Source organism: Juglans regia, chromosome 16 (assembly GCF_001411555.2).
Source record: "Juglans regia cultivar Chandler chromosome 16, Walnut 2.0, whole genome shotgun sequence".
NCBI classification, from domain to species: domain Eukaryota; kingdom Viridiplantae; phylum Streptophyta; class Magnoliopsida; order Fagales; family Juglandaceae; genus Juglans; species Juglans regia.
This window is the reverse complement of record NC_049916.1, coordinates 22,699,330-22,721,651: the sequence shown is the minus strand read 5'-3', so window position 1 is coordinate 22,721,651 and position 22,322 is coordinate 22,699,330. Positions and strand designations below refer to the sequence as shown.

General features: G+C 33.9%; 2 protein-coding genes across 2 annotated transcripts; one reads left to right on the top strand and one right to left on the bottom strand.

The window, feature by feature from the left end:
* Positions 1–10,699: 10,699 nt before the first annotated feature.
* On the top strand, positions 10,700–16,056 carry LOC109005507 (auxin response factor 2B-like). The gene is made up of 15 exons (XM_018984473.2): positions 10,700–11,058; positions 11,187–11,302; positions 11,451–11,546; positions 11,686–11,742; positions 11,839–11,997; positions 12,121–12,205; positions 12,359–12,449; positions 12,630–12,794; positions 13,432–13,551; positions 13,663–13,738; positions 13,811–13,979; positions 14,100–14,950; positions 15,034–15,224; positions 15,369–15,544; positions 15,774–16,056. Exons 1-14 carry the CDS (start codon positions 11,031–11,033, stop codon positions 15,499–15,501), a joined length of 2,337 nt encoding a protein of 778 aa, XP_018840018.1. The 5' UTR covers positions 10,700–11,030; the 3' UTR covers positions 15,502–15,544; positions 15,774–16,056.
* Positions 16,057–16,665: 609 nt separating this feature from the next.
* Positions 16,666–20,492, bottom strand: LOC109005503 (aspartokinase 2, chloroplastic-like). The gene is made up of 13 exons (XM_035686234.1): positions 20,100–20,492; positions 19,923–20,005; positions 19,762–19,802; positions 19,460–19,614; positions 19,216–19,365; positions 19,019–19,114; positions 18,731–18,847; positions 17,790–17,909; positions 17,611–17,703; positions 17,387–17,509; positions 17,124–17,240; positions 16,917–16,979; positions 16,666–16,827 (listed from the first exon to the last, which is right to left on the bottom strand). Exons 1-13 carry the CDS (start codon positions 20,490–20,492, stop codon positions 16,666–16,668), a joined length of 1,713 nt encoding a protein of 570 aa, XP_035542127.1.
* Positions 20,493–22,322: the final 1,830 nt, after the last annotated feature.

Below are 22,322 nucleotides of genomic sequence, written 5' to 3'. Positions count from 1 at the left end.
TGAGAATATGGACAGGTGATTCTATGGGAAATGTCAAGATTTTGCAAAATAGCATGAAAGGGGCGGAACTCACCGCCCCAATCAGATTAAATAATGATAATATTTTTAGAAAAAATATTACGTACATATTTAATGAAGGTTAGAAAAAGAGGAGAAACATCATATTTTGCACGTAAAGGAAAAAACCAAACATATTTTATAAAGTCGTCAACAATAGAAAAATAAAATCTAAAACCAGGGAGAGTGTGTGATTTGGCTTGAAAACATGCCAAGCAGTGAGACGAGGTGGATGTGGAAGTGGCTGGAAGATTATGATGCCTTATGGTAAAGGAAGTGATCCGAGGAGAGGGGTGACCAAGACGAGCATGCCATGTGTTTGGTGAGGTCCTTTTGCCAATGAAAGCATGCCATGAGGGGAGAGTGACATCCTTATCATCAGTTGGAAGGACATACAAGTCATTCTGAATGGGCCCTGAAGAAGTACCTTCTGGGAATGTAAATCCTCCACAAAAGAATCAGATGAATTAAATTCAAAGAAAACTGAATTATCCAAACAAAATTGTCTAACAGATAATAAATTTTGAGAAATTAAGGGAACATAAAGTAATTGGCTAATAAGAAAATTTCCAGAAGGTGTTAGAAGTAAGCTAGAGCTAGAATTTTGAATAGCAAAGGATGATCCATCTCCAATAGTTACTTGTTCTGGCTCCTGATAGGGAGTAAACTCCAGATTAAGTTTAGAAAAATCAGAAGTGAAGTGGGTAGAAGCAGCAGTATCTGGAAACCAATTAGCAGATGCAGCAGACATATTCGAAAAATTAGTGAAATTAGTTGAAAGAGATGGTGGAGGAGGATACTGATATGCATGATCAAACCGATGATAACAAGACATGACCATGTGACCAATGCGATTACAAAGCTGGCAAGTGGGTCGATTGGCCTGAGAAGAAGAAAAGAAATTAGAAGGAGGCGAAGCAAAATTACGACCACACCGTCCACGCTGAAAGCCACGACCTCTGTTAGGAGGAGTAAATGAACCTCGTGTAGTGGTGGAGTTAGCAGTGAATGAATTGTTTGAGAGGAGAGATAGGGTTTGATGTGCAAGACGTGATTCATGATTTACAAGAAAACTATAGACCTGAGAAATGGAGAGAGGATCGGGACGAGTAGTGATGGAAGACACTACGGACTCGAAATCAAATCCTAAACCAGTCAAAAAATAGATGATGAACTCAGAATTAGGGAGATGATGGCCTGCATCATTGAGAGATGCAAACGGGGCCTTGCCTTTGTGAAAATAGGTAGAGATTGAATCAAACCTGTTTTTTAGAATTGCAAGCTGCAATTTCGTGAGCATGAGATGGGTTGTGGTTTGAGTAGAGTAAAGATTGTGAAGTGTTTTCTAGATTTGCTGGGAAGTGGAGCAATCAAGAACATGAGAGAGAACAATATCAGTGAGGGAGGAATAGATTGCAGACATTATGAGCTGATCTTGAAGAAGTTAAGAGATATAGTTTGGGTTGGGTGCATCGTTGATGGTGGTGGGAGGCATGGGAATGGATTCGTCGACATATTCGAAGATAATTATCATTTGATTGCCGCGGAGGAACATGGTAATTTGGGCATGCCAGAGTAGGTAATTATCTGTAGAAAGTTTGATGGTGATGAGATGTGTGGCTGAATTGGTGATGGAGGGATTCAGAGAAGTGGGTTTGGGTATTGTTATGATGATCAGAGAAGGAAAGAGTGGGCGTTGGCTCTATCAGGCTCTCGATACCATGTTAAAGCCAGTAAGAAACCGAGTGCAGCAGAGGTGTTTGAAAGAATGCATCAAAGAGATTTTGTATTGGACAAATACATTTTTGGTATGTTGAATATATCCCTCAATACAGTAGCACTCATATTTATAGAAGAAATGAATAGTTACAAGGGAATCATTCTAAAAGAGTCTACAATATTCCATATTGAGCAGAGTTGGTTTTGGCATTCTAATGAGAATAAGCAACGGATGCAATGGAGGTGGCATTTTGTTGAAAACATGCAGCGGATGCAGTGGACGTGGTTTGTGAGGTGTCATCCTCTAAGGCAGATACACATGCTCTAATACTGAGATTTCTAAATCATCTCCTTGTATTTATTTATTTTCTTTCTTCTATTTTATCCCCTCCAAAGCAGGTCTCAAAAAAAAGTTTGGGGTTGACAAGCTAGAGCTAGGGATGGGTAGTTTTCAAAATAGGGTAGTGCTAGTGTGCCGCCCAGCTTTGACCGTTGGGTGTGCCCAACAGTACAAATTTCACTTTTTATTTTTTTCTTCTTTTATATATATATTTGACATATTTAATTACTTTTAAAAATAAAAAATACACTAATATATTAATAATCACTTCTTAGTCAGTTTATAAAAGAAAAAAATTAAAAAATGGGTAGTTCCAAAAACCTTTGCACTCATCTCTGCAAGTCAATGTCAAAGCAGATGGGAATCAACTTCATCCAATGCATCAAAATGTTGGCAGCTTTCTACCTTGCTCCCCGAGACACCCACAAAATCCCATTGTAGGTAGACTTCTTTAGTTCTGTCCCCAAAACAAAGCAACTCCGGTGGCGTGTAATCCGGACCCTTCGCCAGTTTATTACAATTTACAGCTCCATTGCCTTCTGGCTTCATTGGGAAACCCATTATAATCTGTAGTATTACTAGGTACTAGTCTAATAGACAAGTTTCGCTGAATCCTTCTGTAAAAAGTGGATTTTACTAAAAAAAAAAAAAAAAGTTCTATTTACATTTTATTAAAATAGAGTCTAATTTTTTACAAAACTCTCTGCGAAATTTATCACTTGTAGAAATATTTTCTCATTTATAAAAGAATGGTCAAAGTAGTAATTACATTTTATATAAATTGATGTGGTAAGCATCTACGTAAACAATGTACTAATAAACATATTTGCAAATAGATTTATTTAGCCTAACAAAAAATAATAAAAAAGAATAAACAGCAACTCAGGAATTTTAATTTGCGTTTGTAGAGAAAAATGAATAGAAATTTAGGCAATGATGTAGTATCTTATATTGAAGGTTGGCACAAAGTCTACATGATTCCAAGAGTTATATATGCGTGTCAAGATATCATTTAATTTTTTAGTAGTTTAAGGTTTTAAAATAAACAGTAATTTTCTTTATCTTATCTTTTGAATTACTAATGATGATGCCCTTAACTATAAAATTAAGCTCAGTTTAGATATATTAAACATCTCATCTCATCTCATCATTATAATTTTTTTAAATATTAAAATAAAAATAATATTTTATTTAATTTTTAATAAAATATCTTATTTCATCTGAACTCCGTGACGAGTCTTAAATATGATCTTCGTTTCCGCAGTATTATAAAATCATGAAGTTTGGGCTTACGATGCAATTTCAAGGAATTAGATACGTGCACGCTAAAATTTGAACGAGACGTGTGCAACGGCCCAAGTTCTTCCATACGATTACGAACACCCAATCAATCCCTTTGCTAATTCTATATGCTAAATTTTGATAGATTGATTCGTTTGGTTATTTGGTTATGCTGTTTAGATTTGATGAAATAAAATATTTTATTTAAAATTTAATAAAATATTACTATAATATAATTTTTGTTTTAAAATTTAAAAAAATTATAATAAATTATTGATGATTATACGAGATGAGATGAGATAATTTTATTTTGTATAACTTAACCAGCCTTTAGAATTACTGTTCACTATCTTAGATAATCCATTATAAAAAAAAAAGGTAATGATATACATCATATTTTTATTCTATTTTTATCTTACTATGTAAAATGTGACACTTTTATCACTCTTAGATGATTTCTTATTTTTTTTAAAAATAAATTTAAAATGGATGGATAATGATACTTCATTATAATGTAATGAAAGTGTAATGTAAGGTTGTGTTTGGATGTTGAGCTGAATTCAGTTGAGTTTAATTTTTTATGAATAATAGTGAGTTAAGTAGTGAATGGAGTTTTGTAGAACCTATCTAATCTGAGTTTAAAATGTGTTTGGATGTTAAGATAAATTTAATATTTTTTATGAGAAATTGAAAAAGATTGTAGATCTCACGTATAAAAATATTTTTAATTGAAAAAAAGTTATAAATCTCACGTATAATAAAGTTTTGAGTTATAATAAGTTTAATAATTTAAAAATTAAATATTTAAATATTAAATTCAATTTAAAATTAAATTAAATTTAACTGATTTCAACTAAATTTAATAACCAAATGGAGCTAAGTGTGATGATTAGATACCGTAGGGAAGCCGAAAAAATGCATGATCTGACTAGCTCGCTCGGGAGAGAGAATCCCTCCACCATATACGACAGCAGTCCGCTAGAAATACGCAATTAGAAATGATTCTAGAGACAATTAGTGAATAACTTTTGCACAATTAATGAATAAAGTATTAATTGTTTTATAAAAAGTTTCATATGTTTGAATTTAAAAAATATTATTTTATTATATAATTTAAAATAATTATTAAACGGTTGTATTGTGTCATTTACTCACTAGCAATATATAGCAGCCATGCATACGGATGTTGGATTTCCCCATATATATATATATATATATATATATATATATATATATATATATATATACACTAGCAGTAGGTAACATTCAAGGGACGTTTACCTTCTTTTTTTTTTATCTAGTGATTGAAGAAGTATTTTTTTATTAATGTTGTAAATTTTTTATTTTTTTAAAAATATTTATGATGATTAAAAAAATACATGAAAAAAAAAGAAAAGAAAAATAAAAAAATGAAATACACATTCAGGACATATTTTCGGGTTACTTTTTCATTAGTTGTAGCAGTTCTCTTTAGTTAATTAAGAATATTATCATATTTAAATTATGTTCAAACTCTAATTATTTATATAGTTATACTTTTTTAAAAATATTTAACAAAATTTCATCATTTATTTAATGATGAAATATTAGTATTTTATAAATTAAATTTGATAATTTATTTATGATATGATATTTATATGCTGATTATCTATTTTAAATTAATTTAAATCAGTATTTAAATTTTTACCATCTGACCAAATTTAGAGAATTATGATGAAATGTTAGATTTAAATCTTAAAAAATTTCATTTTCATCTCGCTTTCTCTTTCTCCCTCTCTCACCTTTTTTTTTTTTTTTTACCTAGTGATTAAGGAATTGTTTTTTAATGATGTTGTGAATTTTTTATTTTTTTAAAAAATGTTTATGATGATTAAAAAAAGACATGAAAAAAAAATAAAAATAAAAAAGTGAAATATACATTCAGGACATATTTTCGGTAGCAGTTCTCTTGTAATAATTTTTGTGATATTTTATGGTAATTTTGTAAAGAGAATTGCTGTGAGAATGTAGAGATGGACGAAGAAGGGAAGCGTAAAATAAGAATACTGTTTATCATTGTTCATTACTGTTTATCTTACTATTCATCAGACGATATCCACTTTTAAATATAAGGAGATATATATACGCACAGATATATAAAAGGTTAATTGGTATCCTAGTATAGTAAGGTCGGCAATGATAGAAGCGTCAGATCGGCCAGACGACATTAATTAATTAGTTCATATTTTTTTATTTTTATTTTTTGCTATTTATTTGATTCAGTGATTGCGCTAATCTCTAGAATAGGTTTGGTTACTTTGAAATTAGTGGTACTTGTGTAAAATCCTGTATGGCGTAAGATTTTTTAATTGATAAAAAAAAGCACATTTGCCACATCTGTCAAATTGAAGAAAAAAATAAAGTGTAATTTCGAATATTATAATAGTCTAATGTATAAGAATAAAATTATTATTTATTTATGTTCATCATTTATTATGAAATTTAAAATATATTAAAAATTCAAATTAATTAGATAGTTTTTTTTCTCTTAAAAATGTACAGTAAAATTTCATCATTTATTTAATGATGAAAAATTAGTATTTTATAAATTAAAGTTGATTTTTAGTGTATGATATAATAAACAGTAATATGATATGCGAAAAAAACATGTGAAGAAAAAAAAAACAGCTTCTTTATTGTTTATTTAAAACTCAAAAATTAATATTTTTTCCTACTTTTTCTTTCTTCCTCTCTCTCATTCCCTACGCACGATTGCGGTATTACGTCACACATTGGCATTCACACGGACAAACCAAAAAAAAAAAAACTTTATTGTTCATCATTACTGTGATGAACAGTAATATGATATGCGAAAAAAGTACGAAAAAAAATAGCTGCTTTACTGTTTATTACTGTTGATAAACAGTACACGATAGATACTTTTAAATAATAAGCAGATATATATAATATCATTAAATCACGACTTCGTAAAGGTTTAAATTAATAGAAATATATATATTTTATTTTTTATTTTATATTTTAATGATTTTCTTTACGTGTGGGTGAGAGAACTCTACTTTGATACTATATTATATTACTACTTAACTCATAAATTTAAACTAATAAGAATAAATATATTTTATTACTTATTTTATATATCAAGAAATATGTGTAGGTGTAGGTATTTTCAATAAGTAAATTCTAGGCCTTTATAGTTCCTCGGAGCCCATGCAAGTTTAATAAAAGAAAATATTTGTAAGTTTGCTTATAATTGATATACTTACGAAAAGCTTTTCATATATATATATATATATATATATATATATTAGTTAGCTAAAAAAATATTTTTGTTTTATTATTATTATTTTATAATTGAGTCCTACAATAATTAGTATTTTTAAACACAAATTTGTAAGTAACATAATTATTTGTAATTTTGTAAGGGGATGGGGTGTGGGACTCGATTTTTGAACATTAAGTTGTAGTTGAGATAGTGAATTGAGATGAGATGAAAATTAAAAGTTGAATAAAATATTATTTCTTAATATTATTATTGTTTTGAAATTTGAAAAAATTGAATTATTTATTATATTTTATGTAAAAATTTAAAAAAATTATAATAATGAGATGAAACACTTCTTATATACAAACGAGGCTTAACTCTTTAAGAGAGGAAAGCAAATGCGATCGGGCTACAAGTTTTTATTTTTATCTTTGGCTGATCATCTAACATTTTCACCACCTTAATAACTTTACGATCTCTCTGTAATTAAATTAAGTACTTATGTTTACCATTGGAGGAGATAAAGTATTCAAGGCAGATTCAATGACTCGGTGTTCATTGCATTAGCCTGGCTCCTAATTCCTTGTCAAACAAGTTATTGAACCATATATTATGATAACATTATAAACAATGATAAAGAAGGTCGACAGGGAGACATGAAAAATAAATCATGACAATCTTTTAAAGTTCTCTATCTATATTATATATTTGAGATTATCTTTCTATGTGGAAGAAGCTAGCCAATATCTAGACATTGGTTAGTCAATATTCTGAGAATACTTTATTATTATTTATTATTTTATTATTACTTTTCACTACTAATTAATATTCTGTCGTTATTTTTTTATTATTATTTATAAAATACTTCAAAATAACTTAATTACTGTCCAAACGTAACCGGAACTCAAAAGTCATGGTTATACTCAAAAGTCTTATTGAGTTATATCTGATTCATCTTCCAGGCTTCTCGAATCTTAACCAATCAAGTAGTACTGTTGTGTAGAATCCAATTCATCCCTCAGAGCAAACTAGAGATAGACATATATATGATATGGTTTATGTAGTATATATTCAGTAGTACTATTTAATATTGTCTGAAAAATTTCCTCAATTAGTTATAATCGTACTGTATAATCCACACAAGATATTTATGTTTTTTTCACTGATCTACTTCTTAAGATTTAAGTATAAAATCTAGATATATTGACTACGTACGTGTCATATATTCTCCTCTCAATTTACCAAAAATATTCTACTTGAGTCGAAATTCATGTCGTGCACGAGTCATGAACTCACTTTAGTCCTCGCCTTTATATTAGAAAGCGTGAGGAATGAATTGGATTAATGCATGGTTCAATCCAAATTAAAATATATACAAGAAAATAAGAATCGTCCCATGCATTGAGGGGAGAAAAAACCAACATATAGTATGCCAAGTGGGAATTAAAAATATAATATTATAAAAAGTACTCTCCAAGTTGGATGTATATTCCATGCTTAGTCCACCCACCGGCTTGCTTACGAGTCATGGTCATTTATGGTAGGTTTGGTTATACAAAATTAAACTTTCTCATTTCATTTTATATAACCATTACAATTTTTTTAAACTCTTATATAAAATATAATAAATAATTCAATTTTTTTCAAATTCTAAAATAAAAATTATATTATAACAAGATTTTATTTAATTTTCAACAAAACATATTTTCTCATTTTATCTAAACTGCGTAACCAAACGAGGCTTTAGTATTTACATTCTTATCCATTTTTTTTTCCTGTGTATTTGTTTTGTCGATGCATGTGGTTAATTTAGAGAAGTGTTATACATATAAAGAAATTACATAAAAATAAACTTACTAATTGACATGATTTTATATAATATGTTAGATTTACTTTATGATAAAATAAACTTTACAATAAACATATCATATTAAACCACGTCACTTTATGATGTAATACCTTTATAACTAAAGATTATATTAAATATGCTCGTATTTTTTTCTTTTCTCTTTGTATCATTCAATTATTTTTTTAAAGAAAACACATATAATTAAGAAATTAATTATACCAAGCCCGACCCTACGAGTACTGACTTCATAATGTTTTGAATAATTCTTATCCATACCCATGATCCCGAAAGAGAAATGTCAAAAAATGGGAGTGTCCGTAGTGTGGATTTCATGTCTTAGAATAGGCAGGCAGAAATCAAAATTATTTGAAAAAACTAGTGGGAAACATATGATCCTCCTCACATATAGCCCTAAATATGAATGAACCAAGAATAAAAAGCAAAGCAAGTGATGAAAAGATATGTGACTGAAACAGATACTCTTTGCACTGCTTTACACAAACTCAGGCGCGCAAATGGTGGGATAGAATCATGGTATGTTTTAGAAATCTAAGATTCCTCAATCCTCTGCCTTGATCATGACGGAACAGTACTACTGCTACAAGACGAAGGCGTCGGACCCCCCCCCCATCTAACAATAAATCAACCATCCATCCATCCATCCATCCATCCATATATATGTATATATCCTAAGTGTTGCATGCATGGTTCTGTGACGCCACGCTTATCCTCCTACTCAGCACCCAAGTTTGTTCGTATTAGCGTGAGAAAGAGACCGATCCTCCTCCAATCTTACTGTTGTTAAAGTAAGGTAGATTTAATTATTTATATTAGAAAAATATATTAATTATATAAAAATAAATTTATAAATTGATGTATTTTAATTTAATACGTTAGATTATAAAAATATTTTTATTATAAAATATAACGTACCATATAAAATTATATTAAACTATTATATTATTTACTGACAGCAACAAGTTCAATTAGTAAAATTATTATTTTTATTATTTGTTGAAATAAGTTTTTAACGCAATCTAATCTTAATAATTTTTTCAGGGGTAAATATTCTTTGAGCGGTGCTACTAATACATTAATATTTTTAAAAAATAAAAAATATATTAATACATTAAAATTAATTTTTTAATTATTAAGTAAAAAAAAATTCAGAACGGTATACTGTAGTGATCAACTATGACGGCATACAAACTTGACCAAAACAAAATGTGAATAAAAATAAAATAAAAAACAGAAAATTACAAAAAGTATCTATCGGTGAAAGTGAGCGGTCTTCGACTCTTTTTAATGAGTAATTTTATATATAATTATGAAATATAAAAATATTATATAATTATTTTAAAAATAAATAAAATTTATTATTAAAATATTAATTTTTTTTTATATAAACCTCAAATTTATTCATATTTTTTAAAATAATTACGCGATAATTATACGCCCATAATTGAATTCTCATTTCTCATTTCTCATTTCTCGTATTCTTTTACGAAGAGCTTACACACCTTTATCTTCTCCTATGTGGCTCTGTTACTCTGCAGTCGAGAGCAAGGAGAAAAAACAGAGAAATCGCTGGAGATGAATGCAAAAAGCGTAATTTCCGGATACGTGTCTTTCTCCCAATGGTCACTTTCACAAAGCCGTGTTATCAGCTGGGTCGTAGGCTTTAAGTCAATATACATGAAGCGCTGATCTGATCACCTTCGAACGGACAGAAAATCGAAGCGACAGACAGTCTTTTCACTAATTTTCTACGCAAGAACCGAGAATTTTATTGGCAGGTGATCTACCAACCAGGTGAGCTTATAAAATACTCTCTCTCTTTATTAAAATCCCCAACTTAATTCTCTTCCGTCTCCCTCTAATCCTGCCTGTTAATAACAGGACAAACCCTCTTCCCGAAATCCGTATTACTCAAAGACGGACGCCCAATTGAAGCTCGAAACGTGCCCCGTAAAGCTAACGACGTTACGCTGAGCACTGAATGGTCATGTTTACCATCCCCGTTTGCCTGTTAATCAGAGGACAAAGAGATCAGTATAGTACAGTAATCGGTTGCTCAAGGTAGGACAATAATTCTGTTCCGTTTCTAAAAGTGGTTGGAAAATTAATTTTTTTATTTACAAAATAAAAAATATTAAAGGAAAAATATAAGAGAAAGAGTGACTCGCTAAGAGAAAACGAAAAGAGCGTGAATAAAGGTGTGGTGCTCTCTGCAGACGTACGAATAGTAATGGCAAGGAGCAGTGATGCTGCAGTCTGCAGAAATGGTCTCAGAGAAAAAGGACATAGTCGGCGACAGGCCAAAGGGATCGCAGAAAGTGGCTCTTGAATCGAGGAGATGATGCGGTTTCTCTTGTCTTAAGTATCTAAATATAGAATTACAATTACTTTTTTAATTGTTGCCGCTGTTGTTGTGTTCTGAGGTTATTTTGATTGTTCGGACGGTGATGATCGTCAATCGGCTGCGGATTGGTAGAGGTCTGTGTTGAGAATTTATCTGAGAGATGGCGTCTTCGAGTGTCCCGGTGGCTGGTAAAGTTTAATCAATTCCAGGGGCTTTGAATTGCGTTTTTTTGTTGGTGATTACCCTGTTTGTTATATGAAGCAATCGGGAGTTTTAGAATCGCTGCTCTTTGTTTTTCTGGTGGTGGATGGTGTAGATTCGGAGGAGGATGCGCTATACAAGGAGCTGTGGCATGCATGTGCGGGACCTCTGGTCACGGTGCCTCGCCAGGGGGAGCTAGTTTTCTATTTTCCTCAGGGTCACATCGAGCAGGTACTATATAAATCTCTTCGGATTTTGTTCAATTTCTTCTGCACTTTTCCGATTCTTGATATGGAGGTGCAAATCTGCAATGCGTTTCCTTGAACTAATTTTGTTTCTATGTCCATATGTTTATGTAAATGTACGGATGCATATATAGGTGGAGGCTTCGATGAATCAAGTGGCTGAGCAGCAGATGCCAGCATATGATCTTCCAGAGAAAATTCTCTGTCGCGTTCTCAATGTTCAATTGAAGGTAAAAGCTCGCCGTCACTTAAAAATTTTGGAGGCGCACTTTTTAGTTTACTGCGGTGCTCCCCCATTCACGCTCTTAATTGAGTTGTTTTTCCCCCTTTTCTTGGTACTGAACTGAAATTTAAACTTTATCGAGGAAGGCTGAACCAGACACCGATGAAGTGTATGCTCAAGTCACTTTGGTTCCTGAACTCCAAGTACGTGATTCTGAAAGTGATCGTTTATGGAATTCTGGACGTGAATTTAAAATATGGAAATAATAAAAGTACGAATTTTATGTTTGTTCTGAACAGCAAGGCGAGAACTCGGTGGAGGCGAAGGGTTCTTCGGCTTCTTCCCATCCTCGGCCTCGTGTATATTCCTTTTGTAAGACGCTTACGGCCTCCGATACAAGCACTCATGGTGGATTCTCGGTGTTGAGACGCCATGCCGATGAATGCCTACCTCCACTGGTTGGTTTGGGCTTTTCATCTTGGGTCTTTTTAGTGGCTCGCTTCTTTTATTCTATAATTACATCATACTCTCCGTCTTCATTTGAGTTCTGAGAAGCATTGAAATGGCTCCTTTTTTTGCAGGACATGTCCAAGCAACCTCCAACTCAGGAGTTGGTTACCACGGATTTGCATGGAAATGAATGGCGTTTTCGTCATATTTTTCGAGGTAATATCAAGTACCTTCAGTCACTTTTGTTTAAATCTTGACCCAATTCACGTTTGCAAAGTATGCGTTGTAAAATTTGATAGAAGCATGAAACTTGTCCATACATTGTATTCAGTAAAATGAGAAATCGTGAATTGTAAATGTAAATGTCAGGTCAACCAAGGAGGCATCTTCTTCAGAGTGGATGGAGTCTTTTCGTCAGCTCCAAAAAGCTTGCTGCTGGGGATGCTTTTATCTTCCTGAGGTTTGTCTCTTTATTTTCAAACCAGTTTCTATGATTGTGATCCCAGTTTCAGCTTTTCATTGGTTCACTAATGACTACAGATTGTACCATGTTGCAACCATATGATATGTGACATGTAAAATAGTTATGTGGTGGTAGAACATTTTTGTCTGATCAGTTTCTAGATCCTTTTGCTCTCAGAGGTGAAAGTGGGGAACTTCGTGTGGGGGTAAGAAGAGCAATGAGGCACGGAATTAATATTCCATCTTCTGTCATATCTAGTCACAGTATGCATATTGGTGTCCTTGCAACAGCGTGGCACGCTGTTAATACGAGTACCATGTTCACTGTCTACTACAAGCCAAGGTGTGTAATTTTTTCGTTACCTTCCTATCATCGAGTGACAATTTCTTATATACCACATATACCTACCTAGAAAAAAATATCTTAAACCACATGTAGAAACACATTGCAACTGATTCCATAAGATGTCAATGAGTTGGTGTGGTCTTTTATATATAGATATTGCATTCTTTTTCCCACTAAAGCGTGATATAGATTTTACCATTTAAGTAGAAATAGTTCCCTGAATGCCAAGAAAAAAAATCACTTTCAACCTTGTTAATAGGAGGTCGTGTCTAGAGAGTTGCTGCCAATTTCAGAGTGCCTAAAAAAAAAAAACAATTTCAGAGTGTCTAAAGTAGAGAATGAGAATATTGTTGATTGCAGGAATATTGTCTAAACTATAAATTTCAACTGAAGTAATTGTCAGTCTGTGTCATGTTACAGTGCATGGTTTTTTTCGTGTGCTCTGATCTCCTGATATTGTCTAAACCATATTCATTCATGGAATGAATTATGCCTAATATTGAGCTTTATACATATTTTTGAATGCAGTAATGTCATGCAAACTGAGTGTGTATGGTGTAATCCTGTTTATTTTTTTAATCCTTGGCATACTGCTTTTCCAATCTATGAATTTCTTGTACATGATATGTTATAGGACTAGCCCAGCTGCATTTATCGTACCCTTCGATAAATATATGGACTCTGTCAAGAACAACTGTGCTATAGGGATGAAGTTCAAGATGAGGTTTGAGGGTGAAGACGCTCCAGAACAGAGGTATGATCTTTTATTGAACCCTGCTTATCATTTTTCAAACTTTATGAAAAGAGGAGGAAAAATGAAAAGAGAATTTGGTTGATTTGTGGAACTTTTGCCTGCATGGACTAGATTCTCTGGCACGGTGATTGGAACCGAGGATGCCGATTCTGTAAGTTGGCCCGGATCAAAATGGAGATGCCTGAAGGTACTAACTTACAGTGCATAAGTCCTTGAATTTCATAATCTTTTACATGCTAAACCTTGTGTTCTTTTGCAGGTTCGATGGGATGAAACTTCTCCCATCCATCGTCCAGAAAGAGTTTCCCCTTGGAATATAGAACTTGCTTTGACTCCTACTCTGGATGCCCATCCAGTGTGCCGATCAAAGAGGCCTCGTGGGAACATGGTATCGTCATCTACTGATTCCTTTGTTCCTACAAGGGAAGGTATAGAACAACTGGTGGACACATGCTTCATAACTCTTTATTGTTTCACCTCTGTCACTGTTATGCTGCGATTGCAGTTTATTTAGACACTGTTGTTAAGCTCCATCATTTACATGACAGGTTTGCCTAAATCTAGTGTTGACCTTTCACCAGAGAAAGGGTTATTAAAGACCCTGCAAGATCAGGCAATATCAACCATGGGAGGTGTCTGTGCTGAGAATAATGAGTCAGACACTACACAAAACCCCCCTTTATGGACTCATACACAGGGTAAGAATCAAACTGAATCGAGTTTTGGTGAAAGAGTGGGGCCAGAAGACAGTGCCCCTAAAATGATGCATGCGATGAATTATAGAAGTCCAGTATCAGGCTCTCTGACTCCTTACGGGTTCCATTGGCCCTTTATTGATCAAAATACTGATAATGCTGATCGATTGAAGAAGCGTGTTTTAGATCAGAATCAAAGATCAAATTTATTTACATTTTCCCAGTCCATGTTGCATCCCTCATTTAATATGATGGAATGTGGCATGCAACATCCTGCACCAGCAGTTGAGCAGCATCCGGTTAATAGGTTGTTACCTCTGCTGCCACCTACAAGTATCGAGGATTCTCCCTGTACATCACTGATGAAACCACAGCCTCTGTTTTTGCAAAAAGAAGAGATGAAATCCAAGGGAGATGGCAGTTGCAAACTCTTTGGTATATCACTCATTAGTAGTCATTTGGCCACAGAACCGGCCATGCCACATGAAAATTTCATGCATAGGACAGAAGGGCAAATTGCTTCTCCATCAGATCAGCTGCAAGCTTTGGTGTCTGACCCAGGGTCACAGAAAGCTGTGTGTCGAATTTCTTCAGAGATATCAATTAAAGATGATGAACGAACGAGGTCTTTTCAAGCCTCTGAGTGGCTTTCTAGAAATGTCCAGGACAGGCTTCAGAGCAGTTCAACCAGATCTTTTATCAAGGTTTTCTCCTTTTAGACAACTGAATGTAAAGTCTCACCCGTGTTTCCATCTAGAATTCATCGTCCTATATCTGTTGAAAACAGGTTCACAAGCAGGGGGTTCCTGTTGGGCAGTCCGTGGACCTCACCAAGTTTGATGACTACAATGGATTGATGGCCGAGTTGGATCATATGTTTGAGTTGAACGGTGAATTAATTGCTCCCAATAAGAGGTGGATGGTGGTTTTTACTGATAATGAGGGTGATATGATGCTTGTTGGAGATGATCCCTGGCGGTAAGTACTCAAGTTCTGCCTTTCTCTGTTCTTTATTCCTCTCCTTTCTTTCTATCGTTCAACCAAGACCGTGTTTCTCTACTTAATTTCTTATATGTTCACATCATCATGTTTTAATTCCAATCACGTTTCCATATAATGCAGAGAGTTCTGTAGCATGGTCCGTGAGATCTTTATCTATACTCGAGAGGAGGTTCAGAAGATGCGACCACAACCCTTGAATCCCAAAGTCAATCAGGTCTCACCAGTTGCACGCCGAAATATGGGTTCAAAATAATTGAACGATTCGACACTACTTCAGGTGTCAGTCCCAAAAACAGGTTTGGTATCTACGACTTTACATGGTTGTTAATAAGTATGGAATGCATTAACTCTGATTTTATAGCTAAACCTTAAAGATTGTTGTACGTCCTAGTAACCCATTGGACATTAGTTTAATGTAACTCACAATATTTCTGCCTTAATTGGGAGATGCTGTTCATTCTCAACTCAGATGGCTGATTAACTAGGAATTTAGAAGTCATTTTTATTCTCATCGTGTTTGTTCAGGTTGTGGAGCTGGCAAGTCTACGTTTTAGGGTGTGCGGGGGGTACTGGCCTTTGAAGGGAAGCCCTTATCTTTTGCAGTCGATGCTTAACAGTATAAACTGTATACTTCCTACATGCAGTTTTGGTTCAATTGCAAATCACTGTAGTATATAGTGTTTTGTTTTTTCTATTTTTTGTGGGTTGGATAAGAAAAATTGCTGTATCAAATGTACAGATAATTTGCCTATAATGTTCGAGTAATAGTATATGCCAAGAGCTAGAAAGTATTTAAGACCCTTGTAAATTGTCATGATCTTTTACTTTACGATTAATGTTAAATACAGTCGTGAAATGTGTAACCGCTGCACAATCCTTTTGAAAAAGAGTGAGAGATTCACTATTAAAAAATTAATTTTTTTTTCTTATATGGATCCTGTATTTATTCAATTTTTTCAAAGGGATTATGCGATGCTAGCACACTCATGATTGCAAATATCATTTCTCTTTCTCTTTCGGTTAATTATGTTATGTTGTTTATTTGAGACTTGGCTTTCTTAGTGACTTCTTGAAAATTGTTAATTTTAATTTCTGTTTATAAGCTAATTATGTTTTCTTTTCCAATGTGGAATTATTTGATTATTAACTCTAATATAGATTAGATATAAAAAAAAAAAAATACAAACATTTCCTCACTTTTGAATTTGAATTTCAATTGTCTAACTCATTGTAAAGGGTACTAAAGGACCCAACATTTCTTATTCCCCATCAATCATTAGATTAATTATTAATGACAAATTTAATGATACTAAGATAGGTAGATAAGAGTAAAAATGAGAATGTAATATGCAGTATTTTTTTCTTTCCATTAAAATAGACCGTTGTGAATGAAGAAAACAGAAAAAAAAATGATGGGTCAATGCTTTTCTACCGGCAATGGCAGAGCTGAGCCATTCCTGTATTCACCATCCAATAATCGGTTCAGATGCACAGCACCATCGCTCTCGAAAAAGTAGCGGTGAAGTGCCTTCACACATTGTTCAGCTTCACTGTCATTTACTATCAATGAAATATTCACCTGGTTGATACCAACGATATGTATTTAGTTTTTTTTTTTTTCTTTCTGAAAAAATGCCACAGTATTTACAGGAATTATGAAGGAAATACCTTTGATGCCCCTTGTGATATCATCTGAACATTAACTCCATTGCTTTGTAGAACACGAAATACCTGCCAAAAAGGAAGAGGTTTTATCCTATGAAAAAGATGGAAAGAGAATCTGTTGTGCTAATGACACAAAACTAGGATTCAATTAAATATTGAAATGAATATAGCTCAAGATAATCTCCACAAAGTTTTATGAGGGAATAACACCTTCTCCAGCATCAACGAGGAACGCTGAACATTGCCAATGAGAGAGATGATTGATCTGTGTTGCAGGAGATTCACCTCTGCAACTTTCTCAAGCTCTTCCACTACACGTTCAAGTTCCTGATCAGATGAAAAATGGGTGCAAATGGATTTAATACACCAACTGAGAGAGAGGTTTTAGCATTAAATATCCACACAGCACACAAATTCACCAGCGGGAGTCCTTGCAAGCAAATTGGAGGTAAGAAAATAAATAATGTTCATAGACTTGCCTGCTGGATCAGTTCTCTGCTCCAAAGTTTAGAAGGATCTAATGTCAAAGATACACTAACTTCACTAGTAGCAACAGCGTCCACAGATATGCCCAAACCTTCGAATATTGAGAACACCTACTGGGAGAAATATTTAGAGCAAATAACATTACCACTAGCATAAGTCATGAAGGCAACTGGTGGAAGAACAAATTCAAGTTAAAGAAACCTTTTCTAACCTTTGCAAGGAAGCCAACTTGACCGAGCATGCGGGTACTGACTATATCCACCATGGTAACATTCTGCTTTAAAACTATGCTGGTCAGCTCAGCCTGTACTTGCATTTACGTGAAGAAAAATGTCAGTACTGTTGAATTCCTCCACACATTAGGATGAAAAAGTTTCACCTGCAACGAACCTTGCTCATATCTCTTGTTTTAGTAATGAGGGTGCCGGGAGCTTGAGGGTTGTATGAATTCTTGACCCTAACAGGGATATCAACCTCTCTGGCTGGTCTCATGGATTGTGGGTGTAGTACCTGCATACAGGGCATAATATGAAAATTAAATTTCCCTTGTGCTCGTCTTCACCAAAAATCAAAGTGCAACAGCCCAAGCTTATCTCTCAGATATTTACATTTTGGTTGTTGAAAATGCTAGCCGAATCCCAATAATTTATTTTATCACAATTACATATAGAGAAATGATAGTTGCAGTTGTGAGTAAGCAAATACCGTAAAATCATTTTGAAAAAAGTGAATAAATACGAGACTCACATGAAAAGAAATTAATTTTTTAATGATGGACCCTACTTTTTTTCAAAGCGACTATACGGCACTTGTGAATTCCATGACTGTATGTAGCATTACTCAAACAGATGTGTGCAACAGTGCAAATAAAAGTACAACATGGATATTACTAACAGCCATGAACAAACTCAACCCAAAAACACGCTTTTTAAGGAATCAGACCAGAAGTTGGCAAAAGTATGTTTCAATAAGTGCGTACATGCTAAAAGTATATCTACCTTTGCATCCAGAATACCCTGGAAGACTCCCTTAAATGCTTATTGGATTCATGTGTCCTATAAATGGATATCAATATGCAACAGGAGGGCTCTGCAAACAAAGCTCCTCTGTCTCTCTAAATCCCAACTTCTGTCTGGTATACATAGTACTGGGCATTCTCTAATCTCTAAAAGCTGTGACACCCTCTCCCTCTCTTTTTAGATCCCAACTTCTGCCCGATATGCATACTGGGCATTCTCCAAAAGCTGTGACACTTCAACAAACTGGTCTACTCCAGCTTGAGTCACAAACAATTTCTAAACTGCAAGAAGCAAGATAATGACAAAACTAACCTGAGCACCAAAGCATGCAAGCTCCTCTGCCTCGTCAAATGTCAAATAAGGTACAGGTTCAGCACGTGGATAAATGGTAGGGTCACAGGTCAAGACGCCATCAACATCTTTCCACACCTGTTAAAATTCTGTTAATATCTATCAAAAGAGGATTCACATAAATTTCTCTACTAAAATTTCAATACTAAAACTAGTTCTAGATAGAAAGTGATTATGAATACATGCATGAGACTGCCCATTTGCACATATGAGTTCCTCCAGTAAGTGAATTCAGGTTCTGATTCTGACCTGAATTTCCTGCAAGCCTAAAGCTTTGCCAATGGTTGTAGCTGTCAAATCACTACCGCCCCTACCCAAGGTGGTAACCGCACAAGATTTCCAGCCCTACAGTAAGAGAAAGCACATTGCAAAATCCTGCTAATATACTTAAAGATTAAGAGTAACTCCTCAGCAGTGAAATGGATTCAACTGCAGTTCAGTAAGACCTTCCCAAGGAAGCCGGTAACAACGGGAATTGCAGGATCCTTAACCCAATCACCATGTAATCTCTTGGCAACAGCTGGGTAAGTTGCTTCCAAGATGTCTGCATTCGTGAAATCGTCTGTGGTTATAAAACCAACATCAAATGCATCGTACTGCAAAATTCACATAGCAACATATTGAAAGTTGCTGCTGAAATTAATGGTCGGAAAACAAAAGAGTACACGAATGATGAAGAATACTACATACTTGGCGTGCCTTAATACCGATTTTATTCAGATAAGCAGCAAAGATTCTCGTGGACATGCACTCGCCAAATGAAACCAAGTAGTCTTTCGTGCGAGGTGTTAACTCTTTCATCATAGCTATTCCTTTCAGAAGTTGCTCTAGTTCTTCCAAGAGAGCTATAAAATATCACGCATGCGAGCACAAAAAATAAACCCTTATTACCCACCTCAAGATCAGACAATTCTGTAGCACATTGAGAATAAGTAACTGATTTCCACAAACGAAAAGAAAGACTCTTTAAGCTTAAATTAAAGAGTCCTAACCAGAGACCACAGAGCGATCAACACCAAGTTCTTCTACCGTCCTGAAAATGATAAAAAAACCATACTTTCTTATAATGGAAAAATGGCTATAGAGCGGCATTTCTCTAGCAGTAATTAAAACAATTCAAAATAGAAAGGAAAAAATTATATAACCGTCAAACCTAAGATGCAGCTCCTTTACAGATCCCAATTCCTCGATTTCCGAAGCATTAGAGACGCCACAACTGACAGCCTTCTCTCCGGCCTTCATTACAAGCATTCAACTTCATGATTATCGCTCTCAATACGACATGATAAAAATTCTAAATTTCTTTTTCTTTTGTTCGTGTGTAAATTACCACAAGCAGTTTGTTAGTAGTTTTTCCTATAGCAGAGAGAACAACGACGGGCCGTTCCTCGGGAAAACTGAGAATAAGAGTGGCGATCTCTCTCATCCTCTCCGCCGACGCCACGGACGATCCACCGAACTTCATCACACACGTGAAACCCTCCGCATTTCCACCAACAAATTGCTTCCCTATCACGTTTTCTTTAAGCACAGCCTGCACTCCTCCTCCATTCTTGGCACCGACTTTTACTAGCTTCATCGTTGCCGCTCTCCTCCTAGAAGAATCACCAATTTTCTCACAGAACAATCTAGAAGGCGAAGCAACGGAATTCGAGAATCCGAGCCGGTTCATGAATCTGTGACTCGAAAATTTGACACCGTGTGCGTGCAACGAAGCCGCCATTGTTGCAGAGAGTGGATATATTCAGATGTTGTATCGGCGAATTACGTAGTCTTGGATTTCCTCAATTCGGAGAGCACATGAAAGTCGAAAGCAAAAATGCAGGAGAAGTTTTTTATGCGTCCGTTATGATAGTTAAGACTTTGGATATCGGAGCTGAGGGAGGGTGGTGAGGAGGGAAAGTCGTAATGAAAAATAGATATCGTGCGCTGCAGCGGGAAGCCGTTTCTTTCGCGGTAAATTTAGTTGACTCACTCGCCGTTATTCGTCTATATTAATTTATAGAAAAAATTATTTACCTACAATATTTATTATATTTTCAATGAGAATTTTTTTTTATAAAATAAAACTTTAAAAATAACATCAATTTATAAAAATAATTTCATATTAAAATACTGTTATGAAATATATTGTAATATGATGTGTGTAACATTAATATTCCAAAATTCAAACTCAAAACTACTTCTTTTCAGCATCAAATCATCAGTTATCCCAAAAAACTAAATTTCTAAAATAAATATACTTTATTATTTATGTTTACATCTTGATCTTATGAATAAGCATATATATCCTTGTTACAAAGTTAAAACTACATATTTACATTTTAAATAATAATAATAAGGAAATATCAGAATATGGTGGTCCGCCACAATTCATATTTTTATTTTTATTTTTTGTTATTTTCTTAAAGGTAAATGGTAAGAAGTACTTTCATTTGTTATTCCATAACATTCATTTATAATATTATTAGTTGGCTAAATTTCAGTAAGAACATTTTGAGGTAATTCATTTAAGAAATATATGGTTCAGTCGTTGGTTTTGATAGTTTGAGATCTAATTTGGAAATTGAGTTGTATTTTGGGGTACTAAATAAAATTTTGCTTAATTTTTATCTTGATGTATTGAAGTGACATGCTTCACCATGGCCATTGTAAATGGAAACATCAAATCTCTCTAGTCTCTACCATAGTGTTTATGTAATAAGTGACATTGATACCTTGGCATTGTTTGCTGAGATGTTGAAGGAAGGCATTAAAATGGATGAGTTTTTGTTCTCCATAATTCTCCATCAGCGATTATGGTGCAAAAGGTGGATTGGATTATGAGGCTTTCAGTTATAGATATGTTTGGGTATCAAACCCATCTCAACTTATTTCAAATCAATTATCGATAGAATCCATTACTTTTTCAATTTCTTATAAAAAGTTAAATATATCTCAATCTACTTCAAACATTCAAATATATTTTAATGGGATCCACAAAACATTACTGTTCACATATCAATTCAAATTATCTGAGATCACTTTAGTATCTAATCGCAGCCTTAATGTTGATTTTTATTTACCTCAAGTGTGAGAGTTTCAACTTTCATATTAAATAATGGTACACGTACACCCATTTTACAATCATGTTTCAAATTGAAGGTATTTCTATAAAATGATATTACTTTTATAAATTATTTTTAAAAATGTCATTAATTTAAAATAAGATTGTATGAAAGGTTGTGAAAATGGTTGTATAACTTGTCTATATATCATTTTCCTTTCATATTTTCTAGCCAAACATCAAAGATCAGGATGAGTGGGCTTGTTAAGAGATATATTCAGAGGACTATTCCGACATGAACCTCAAGAGGAACTCTTGTGTGGGCGGGCTTCAGTTGCTCCCTCGTGCTAGCAAGGTTTAGGTAGGTGGGCAGAAGTTAAAACGATCATTATGTTTGGAATTGTTGACAGCTAAAAACTTCTGTGGTGTGAAATTGCAGTGGCCGTATCCCAAGTTCCCAACCTTCTCAAAGTACTCTTGCCAGATCAAGTGCAGGTTTTTTGATTT

What these genes read in the sequence shown, in the direction of transcription:
- LOC109005507 (XM_018984473.2), top strand. Translation starts at nt 11,031, where the DNA reads ATGGCGTCTTCGAGTGTCCCGGTGGCTG. An exon ending in CTCAGGGTCACATCGAGCAG is followed by an intron (nt 11,303 to 11,450) that starts GTACTATATAAA and finishes ATGCATATATAG; the next exon opens with GTGGAGGCTTCGATGAATCA. An exon ending in TTCTCAATGTTCAATTGAAG is followed by an intron (nt 11,547 to 11,685) that starts GTAAAAGCTCGC and finishes TTATCGAGGAAG; the next exon opens with GCTGAACCAGACACCGATGA.
- LOC109005503 (XM_035686234.1), bottom strand. Translation starts at nt 20,492, where the DNA reads ATGGCGGCTTCGTTGCACGCACACGGTGTCAAATTTTCGAGTCACAGA. An exon ending in TGATCGCTCTGTGGTCTCTG is followed by an intron (nt 19,615 to 19,761) that starts GTTAGGACTCTT and finishes GATATTTTATAG; the next exon opens with CTCTCTTGGAAGAACTAGAG. An exon ending in TTGCATGCTTTGGTGCTCAG is followed by an intron (nt 17,910 to 18,730) that starts GTTAGTTTTGTC and finishes CCCTGTATGCAG; the next exon opens with GTACTACACCCACAATCCAT.